The sequence below is a fragment of the Galeopterus variegatus genome, unplaced genomic scaffold, assembly GCF_000696425.1.
Source record: "Galeopterus variegatus unplaced genomic scaffold, G_variegatus-3.0.2 Scaffold29, whole genome shotgun sequence".
Taxonomy (NCBI): domain Eukaryota; kingdom Metazoa; phylum Chordata; class Mammalia; order Dermoptera; family Cynocephalidae; genus Galeopterus; species Galeopterus variegatus.
The window spans coordinates 1,275,571-1,284,956 of NW_007726140.1; the positions used below are offsets into that span (position 1 = coordinate 1,275,571).

Below are 9,386 nucleotides of genomic sequence, written 5' to 3' on the forward strand. Positions count from 1 at the left end.
GGCTCCGGCCGGGCTCCGCATTCTGTCTGCGTGTGATTTCTCAGCTGTGCTCAAGCCCAGTTCCTCCCAACCACACCTAGAAAGGACCTCTGCTTCTTAATTCATTATTTTAAAAACAATTTCCCTTTTTTCTTCTTTAAGTAATCGGAATTTCAAGGAAGGAGCAAAATGTCCTAGGGGTGTGTGTGTGGGAGGGGGAGGGGACGTCTGCTTGAAGACGACAGGTTAGAAGCTTTGTGAACAGGTTGAATTTACCTTTTGGCATCATGTGTCCCTTTAGGCACCCTGAGAACTCCCCCGAGAAAGCAGGCTTGGGGTAGGAAACAAAGACGCCCCCATTTCAAACAATAACTTTTATTTTATACTTCTCTATACTTTGTAGCAAATCTTTTTTTGCTGAATTTAATTTATAATAAACTTTTTAAATTACATCTCTCTTTTTAAAATCAAGGCTCTTTTATGTCAAAATCGTTTTTTTAACTATATTTTAGATTAACATTAACATCACCCCCCTTTGTGATCTATACCGTTGGATACTCAGGTATTACTGTATGTGTAACAGCTAAAACAAGAGAGAGGGGGGAAAATAAAGGCAGTGGACGTGGAAAGATGCACGGACAACAGCAGGTAAAGCTAACCCCTCAGTGACCTTAGCAGCATTTTCTTCTGGCAGCCTTTGCCTTTATACCAGAAAGTCCCTCGACCTCTCTCCCCTCCCACTCCTATCCGTAAGACACGAAGCCAACAATCTGTCTTTTTGCTTTTCTTGAGGAGAAATGTGCAGTGGAAATGATCAAAACAAGATAGTGTGGAAGAAAGACGTGAGCGTGAATTATTCACCATATGCTTCCCCCGTGGACATCTCTCCCGAATCCATTCCCCCGCCTTCTCCTCTCCTCACTTTCCTATAGGGAGGGGCCCATCATTTTTCATGTATTAACATGATTAATATAGTAGGTGGCCCAGGGCCGTTCCTGAGATTCTTTTGACAAATAAAAATTAAAAAAAAAAAAAAAAACATGGGGTGGGTTTGCCGTTTTCTTATTTTTGTGTGAAGACGACTAAAGCTGAGGTCCGATTTTGGCTGTGCTCGCTCGCTCACTGATTGGTAACATTTGGCAAATGAAACACAAGAAATCAAACGAAATGAAAGAGAGTGTCAGGATTTCCCACAATCCTATATGAATGTTTTCAGCATCACAGAGAATCACGAGGTCCCCAAAGAACGAATGGATCTTCCTCTCGGTTTCCGGGAGCACGGGGGTGAGTGCGGGTGGGCGCGGGGGGCAGCCGGCGCCGCGCTCAGAAGGAAAGCCAGGTCGCCAGAGCTGCCGAGAGGGCCACCAGCAGCACTGCGAGCGCCGGGAGCAGGGACCCCGCCGCCCCGTTGCCGCTGCCGCAGAGTTCGAATAAGCTGCCTTGGATGTTGAGGTTTTTGGATTCTTTTCTCAGTTTATCCCACAGATCTTTCGCCCCTTCCTGGCAATCCGTAAGGGCTGTGACCGTGCAGCTGTGGAAATCCTCCCAGTATCTGGCGAGGAACAGGACAAAACAGAAGAGGCAGGTTCACTTGGGGCTCCGGGAGGACCCCGGGCTGCGCCTCTCCCCTCGCGGGGCGCCCCCTCCCCACCTCCTCTCCACCGCCCTGGCGCCTGGGCCGCGCGAGGTCGGGACGCGGGGGACCTCGCCCACCCCCGGAGCCGCCGTCCGAGGACTGGGGCCACCCCCTCCTCTGTCTGGTTTCCCCTCCCGCTGCGTCGCGCTGGCACCTCGGCCTGCGCCAACAGATTGCTCGGCCTCCTCTGGGAAAGCTAGGAAAAAAGTGCTAAGCCTTGCAAGCTTCCGCCCATGAGTGCCTCCCAGCTTGCACGACGCGCGGCCCTCCCCCGGCTCTCACGGTCCCCTCCTCCGCCCCTCTGTCGCCCCCGCTCCTCGCCGCGGCACCCCCCCTTCGTCCTCATTCCCTCCCTGCACGCCACCCCTCTTCCTTTTGTTTCCCGTTCTCCCCATTTCCCGTCTCCTTCCCCTTCCCTTCCCCCGGCTCCTCCTCGGCACGCGTCCCCTCCCGCTTCGCTGTCCAGTCTCCGGCTCACGCTCGGCCCGGGGTCGCTGAGTGTCAGGGCCCGAGCCCTGGGGCCAGCTCTGCAGCCTTCTGCTTCTACAGACCTCGCTGCTCCAGGCCTGCGCGCTGGGTTCCTCCTCTTTCCTCCTCCGCAGTCTTTTCCGTGGACTTGGGTCCCTCGGGACCTCCTCGCCACGGCCTTCGAGGTGCAGCGCCTCGTCCCCAGGCCGGGACTGCAGGGCAGGCGCGGTGCCCACCCGCTCGCTCCCTGTCCCCCCGTTCCCGTCAGGTCCCGGAGCCCCGCGCCCAGCTTCCACTTCCTCCACCCAGGCTCAGCTCCTAGCCCCGCCCCCACAACCTTCCTCCAACCTGTCCTTTTTAATTGTCCCCCTTTCTTCTAAAAGCCCAAAATAGATCCCGAGACTAAATATAATCCCAACCCGTGATCGATTCCTGGGGCGCTGTCTCCTTTCGGAGCTGGGTCGATCTGCGTGTCTCGGTAACTCCGGGCTGGCTCCCACCTTGCCCGGGCCCTGAGCGCCACCAGGTCACCAGCGTCTGCCCTCCATGCAATTTGGTTGTAGTTTCTCCTCTTTCCCCTATCCGCTCGCTCGCCTGGATGGTGAGCACGTTGAAGGCAGGCACCACGTTTGATTTATCCTTGTTTCCACCCCCACCCCATCTCCTGGCCAATAATGAAGTGACAAACGTTTGTTGCATTGCCTTGAGCTCAGGTTGTTTTCTAATGATCCCCGCGAGTCTTTAATTTATGAGGACTGGGGGGTCCTAGGGAGCAGAGCTTCCAGGTTCCTCAATTTGTAATAAATAGCAAGACTTAGAAACACCAGGAGGCCCAGAGCACAGCTGTCCCACAGAGCTTCTATATCATTGCACCTCCCAAAGGATGTCTAAATCGCTCCCTTCTTTTTGCATACCCAGGTGGGGACAGGACCCTCCTGGAAGAGGGACACCCACCTGGGGCTAGGGTGAGGTGGGCTTCAGCTTTGTGTTGCCAGCACCACCAACTGAGCGGGGCCTGAACCCAGCTGGGGCTTGTGACCTTAGGGAGACGCCCTTTTCATTTCTGTTTTCCAGGATCAAAGTCCTACTAAAAAATTAAAATAGCTCAGAATAACCAAGTTCTAGTAAATGATGAAGGACTTGGGAGCTACTGTATATGTAACCTTCTGTCATGCCTCATAGGTGCATTCTTAACAACCATCAGACATTTAGAATTAAGTGCCTTTTGTCCTTTTTATGATAGGAAGGAACCAGCCACTTAGCTGCCTTGGCTCCTAGGCATTTAGGAAAGTGTGTAGCAAAACTGACCGCATTTAATTGGCCATAATTTAAACAAATAAGCAACCCCCCATCCTACCCCACCCCCCAATTAGGGAGAGAGGAAGGACTTGACAGTATAAAAAGGATGGCACAGAAAATGGTCACTCCAGCCTCTGGAAACAAGGGACACCTTTTGCCTTGGCATTATCAGAAGGACCATTGTGTGGATGGGGGAACACACCTGGTTTTTGAAAAATAAAAGACAGTGTGTGTTGCAGAGGATGGGGACATTTCTAAGGTCTGCAGCAGCTAAAATGTCGCAGGTCCACCGCAGTAGGGCTCTGCTGGTTACCTCACTTGCTAGTGGGAGCAGCACCTTCCAGCTAAGCTCTGAGAAAATGCCACTGGATCTGACTATGAATTCTTTCTCCTCCCTCTTTGGGCCCTTAGGTGCTCTGGTCTGGGGAGATCTTGCAGATACAGGCAGGGGTGGGGGAAGCAAGGAAAGTGGCTACCCCAAACCTTGGAATCCCCTACGAACTCAGCAGAAATAGTCACCAGCCACCCTGGACATGCCCTTCTTGGGCAAAGTCATTGACATGGAATAAAACATTTCAGCTTCCCTCCTAAAACAGGGAGTACCACACCCCCTGCACCCATATTTTCTTGGTGTGTATCAGAGGGGCATTTTATCAGGGGAAATAGACAGAATAGGCAAGTGACCTCCCCTTTAGGCAAATCTAGTGTTACCCAAAATACTCTTCAAACCAAAATCAACTGTTCTTCAGATAGTACTCGGCAGTCCACTCATGCAGAAAAAGAAAATAACGATTAAGATTGCCTCAAAGCAGAGAGATTTTGCAGCATGAGAAACTGGTGGCAGGGCTCCCGACTCCTGGTCCCTGGCCCTGGGTCCCAGCGCCTTGGGTGTACACATCTCTGTGCTGGCCTGTGAGGCTGCAGGGACCTGAGAATGGGCCCGTCCCTCGTGGGATGATCCTCCCAGGTCGAGGGGTAGCCTTGGGCAGTGCAGGTTCTAACCTAGGGGACTGGGCCTTGGGGCCAGAGGGCTTATCTCGGAGCCTCGGCCTGGGAATAGGAGCTAGAAGGCAAGAATGTGTGGATTCGCCCTGGCGCCGAACGCTGAGCGCAGCAGAGACAGCCCCCAGAACAGAAACTCAGCTGGCCAGAGAGGACACTTACGTGCACACGGTCTTGATGTTCGTCTTGTCGTCCAGGCCCTGCGGGTAGTTGGCCATGCTGTCGCCCAGCTTGAGCAAACAGTCCGAAAAGCCCTTAAAGACCGCATCGCACTTGCCCGCTGCTCTCACGGCCTGCACCAGGTACGCTGCGGGGAGGAGGGGACACCAGTCAGCAGCACCGCGACCTCTCCCTGCAGCCCCACGGCCCGCCCGCGCGTCCCCGACTCCGCGCGGCCTCGCCCCATTCAGCGGTCTCTCCTAACGCCCAGTCTTGGGGCGCGCCAGTGCTAAAGGTGAATGACATACGTGGCCCGAGCATGACTGACCTGCCCCCAACGCCGCGTCTAGTGCAGAAAGTCTGTGCGAGCGGGCGCGGTGGGTGGATCTCCCTCCTGCGTCTCGCTATTTTTTTGTTCCCGTCGCCCCCTCTCCTTATTTCCTTTATTTCTCCTTCTCTCCACTCCCTCTTTCGTCTCCCAACACTTCCCCAGCAAGCCCTGTCACCGCTCTTGCAATGCAATCTTCAATTTCAGAGGTGACAGAGGGGGTCTCGGCAGCAGATTGCGGGGCGAGAACGGGGCGGGGAGGCGGCCAGCGCGGGGTCACGCAGATGACCCCCCCCCACAACGCGCGAACAAGACTCAGGCTCGGCGCCAGGGTGGGCACGCAGCAAACACTGCTGAATGGATGCGTGAATAAATGAAGTCTCTGGAAGCTACCAGCAGTCCCTGCAATGCATTGTGGCATTATAAGACCGATTGCCCACTGTGGATTCTGCCTGTGTTCCCAGTGAGACCCTCCTCCGCCCCACTGGAAAGAGGGCAGCCAAGGCGTTCTGAGACCCAGGAGGGGGGACGAGTGGTCAGGGGCAGAGGCTGGAAGGGGTCAAGGATGTGTGGGCTCCCCACCGCCTCTCTCTGCCGCTCGGCTCCGCACACACCCTTAACACCCCCTGCAAAGTCTGCCACCGCTCCCGACAGCAGCGGGGTGGGACCGTTCCTCTCCACGTCCCAGCCCTGCTGCTGAGCGCGCTGCCCCGCGGTGGGCGGGGAAGGGGGGTGCGCATGGCCTTTAGCTCGGGGCTCCCTCCAGAGGGGACCGCGGATAGAAGCTGGGGAGGCGAGAGGAGGAGCAGGAAACCCAGGCCGCACCGAGACCCTCGCTTCTGAGGCTCCGGACCAGACACAGGCTCCAGGCCGAAGGCACTGCGGTGGCCATTTCTTTCCATCCTGAGGGCCACCAACCCGGCCGGAGGCTCGATACCGAGCGGCCCGAAGCACCCCAGGCTCCAGGGGGGCGCGAAGGAAGCGCGGGTCTGCGCTGTTGGGGCGGGCAGAGGAATAAGGGGTGAGTGTTCTCAGGATCGACACCGGCCCCCGGCGCCCACCAGCCTGGGCGCAGGCCCCTTCCTCCGCAGCGCTGCGGGCGCCGCGGCTCGCGAGTGAACGTGTCCGCCGGTCCCCGAGCGCCCAGCCAGACGCAGAGCGGGGGGAAGGTGACCCACCGAGCCGAAGCAGCCTCCGAGAGCGCACCGTTTGCAAATCGCGGCGGCAAGAGCGAGGCGGACCTTGCGCTTTCTAATCCGGAACGGGAAGCTCTGGGGAAGGGACCGAGGTCAACGTCGACCCCGGCCGGCCGGGGCATAAACGTCCCGGTTCTCCTTAAACGAAACGTTATATACTCTTGCGACTACAGCAATAGCAACTCGAACACTGTCACAGAACGTCACGAATAAACGAATCTTCGTTCTAACAGGACTCAGTGAAAATGAAAATCTTGCTCTGAAATGCATGTTACAAATACAGCTTTGCAGCGAAGAAACGAAACAGAACGCAGCCCACCCTCCCCTGCCCCCGGTCGCCCCTCACCCCTTACCTCCACCCCCAAAACTCGGTGGCGTAAAAGAAGCCTCTGAGATGCACTGGCAATTTTTTAAAGGGGGAATTGGGGCACGCCGGGGGCGGGAAGCGCTCATGTCACGTTATCTTTCCAGGCGTTGCTGGAGAAGACCCTGCACACCGCGCATGTGTGGCTGTGTGCGTGTGTAAAATAAGAAGTCGTGAAAATTTCTGTCTTTTGCAACTGTGACTCCTCGGGCTCTAGCCTGCTCTGGGAGGCTGGCAGCTTGCAGGCGGGAACAATTTTGCCGGCGCACGCGTCCGGGCAGGTCGCAGGTCGCGCGTCCCTAGTCGTCTTCTCCTAATCCCACTTCAACAAGGCTCGGGAGGGCGATCCGAGCTCCTTCCCTGTCCCCTCTGCAGTCCGCATCTTGTGCGGTTCCATCCGTTCATTCATTCGTTCGACCGCTCATTCATTCCAAACTTCCTCCCGCAGCGTCTTCATTCGCGTTCAACACCCTCTGCAACTCCGCGGTCCTCCCCAACCCCCACTTTTCTTGCCAAATGTCAATGATTTGGGACAGCTCCCAGCCATGAATTAATAAAGACCGAGGTTCTGGTGCAGGAAAGGGCAGACGTTCGGGAAAAAATACGCTCAATTTCAATTCCACAGCCCACAAATAGTCATTTTCGGGCCGAATTAATGTGTTCAAAACATCCTTCATGCACAACCGCCTTTTTTTTTAAAAAAAAAAAAAAAACGCCTCTCAAAGTAAGGTTACTTTCCACCGGGAAAACAGAGACCCCAAAACCTCCGATTAAAATCCTTATCTCAAAAACAGCTGCTGTCTCCTGCTCTCTAAAAATTCGCAGGCTAATTGCAAAACGCCACATTCACTTATTTTCAACATTTATAAGGAATTTGCTGCCATTAGAAATATTCTTTACTGCAGCTCTTTGCACTAATGTCAAAGATTCAAAACAACCAGATTCAAAGCATTAAGTCATTTCTTAGAATTAAAGGAAAACGCCAAACATCCCACATCCACACCTCTAAAATCCCTGTAATGTTTTTGCAAAATATTAGATTGTTAAAATCACATCAAATGCATGAAAATCCCACTTCAAATAATTCATTTTAATGTCCAGAGAACTCTAAACCCTGTTTTCTCAACATTTCTCATGAGGAAAAATGTTATAAATTCCCTCTTTTGACCCAAACCAATTCCCTTAAGCACCCCCAATACTGCAAGGATTTATCTGCAAAGAATGCTACAGCCTGAAATGACAGGAGACTACAATTCCCTCTGTCTCCAGAAAACCCGTTTGAAGAGTTTCTATTTTTTTCTCTTGTCCATTCTATTAATAACCTGCTTCACTTTCACTTTTAGACCCCATTAATTATTGTTCTGACCCAGCGTCAGAGAAGGGAGTTTTCTACTGCCCCTTCCCATAACGTTTTCTTCATTCTAGATGGAAAAATGTGCACTTTAAAAAGCTCCCTGACAGCGTAACTGCAACTCAACATTCCTTAACATAAAATGGGGACTAAACCAATCCGTCCATAATCAACCCCAAACAAACACAACACATTGCAAACACTTCTTAACCCTTTCCTATGGATAAAATAACAGATGCCGATGAGTAAAGTAACAGGCAAATGTGCCTAGAAGAGTATATCCACATATATTTGGCTGAATTTATCCTCTTCAATGGTAAGCATGTTAAAATATGTGGCCCGAAGTTCCCTGTCGTTCTCAATTTCAAACACAACACATTGCAAACACTTCTTAACCCTTTCCTATGGATAAAATAACAGATGCCGATGAGTAAAGTAACAGGCAAATGTGCCTAGAAGAGTATATCCACATATATTTGGCTGAATTTATCCTCCTCAATGGTAAGCATGTTAAAATATGTGGCCCAAAGTTCCCTGTCGTTCTCAATTTGCCCCCCAGCCGGGTCTGCGGTGCCCGGTGCAAACGCTGCAGCTAAAATATGGGGGGGGGGAGGGGGAACGGGAGAATGACAAAGTTCTAAATGCAGCAGTCTGAGCCCTGCAAAATCTCTGCTTTCTGCACATAAACTTTCCAGTCCTAGCTGCCTAGCCATCTTGTTCCTGCATTCCCCTTTCAACCCCTCAAAATAATATCCTGGAGTACCGTAGGGACTAAGCATTGTCCCAGCGCGCACCGAACCTGGTCTAATCCCAAAGAGGGAAGCAAAAAAGGAATGCGCGCTTTGGAAAAAGGGGAAAACCGCCTCTGGAGAACTGCCGTCCGCACACAATTCCTGGCGAACGTTTGGAGTCTCTTTCTTTAGGAAAACCCAACCGGACACGCGAGTCCCCCTGAGCCAGTGTCCCCACCCTCAGGAGTTTGCCGGCTTCTCCGCACCCTGGGGCGGCCTCGGGCCAGCCGGTTGCCTCCCGCCGCCGCCCGCCCAAAGCCGGGCCGGGCTGCCACTTACCTATTTGCACCGCGAGGATCAGTGAAATGTATCTGCCGTTCAACTTAAGTCCCATCCTACGTTTAGTCAAACCATTTGCGACCGCAGACCTTTAAATAGTTAGTTTAGAGAACGCGGGGGAAAGCTGAAACATAGGCATTGCCAACAAGTTCCGGGAGCGACGGAGACTTTATGCACCGGGAAGGCAGAGGGAGGAGAAAAAGAGGGAGCGGGGAAGAGACGGGGAGAGAGAGAGAGAGAGAGAGAGAGAGAGAGAGAGAGAGAGAGGCTGAGAGAGGGAGAGACAGAGGAGAGGGGGAAGAGCTGCGAATGGTTCACTCCATTAGCAGGGGGCGGAGGAAGTACAGCCTCACGCCCACGAGCAGGCCTGACGTGGGGGATGACACGGAATGATTTTTTTTTTTTTTTTTTTGTTCCCCAAACGTGTCTTGCTCATCCTCCCTGGAGGCAGGGACCCTGCCGGGAATGCCCTTCTCTAACCAGCTTGCTGATTCAGTGACTCATTGGGTGATTGATCAATTGACTGATTGATTC

The 9,386-nt window shown here is 53.3% G+C and overlaps 1 protein-coding gene across 1 annotated transcript; it reads right to left on the reverse strand.

Moving 5' to 3' along the window:
* Positions 1 to 338: 338 nt before the first annotated feature.
* Positions 339 to 9,113, reverse strand: NRN1 (neuritin 1). The gene is made up of 3 exons (XM_008569902.1): positions 8,853 to 9,113; positions 4,547 to 4,691; positions 339 to 1,531 (listed from the first exon to the last, which is right to left on the reverse strand). Exons 1-3 carry the CDS (start codon positions 8,905 to 8,907, stop codon positions 1,303 to 1,305), a joined length of 429 nt encoding a protein of 142 aa, XP_008568124.1. The 5' UTR covers positions 8,908 to 9,113; the 3' UTR covers positions 339 to 1,302.
* Positions 9,114 to 9,386: the final 273 nt, after the last annotated feature.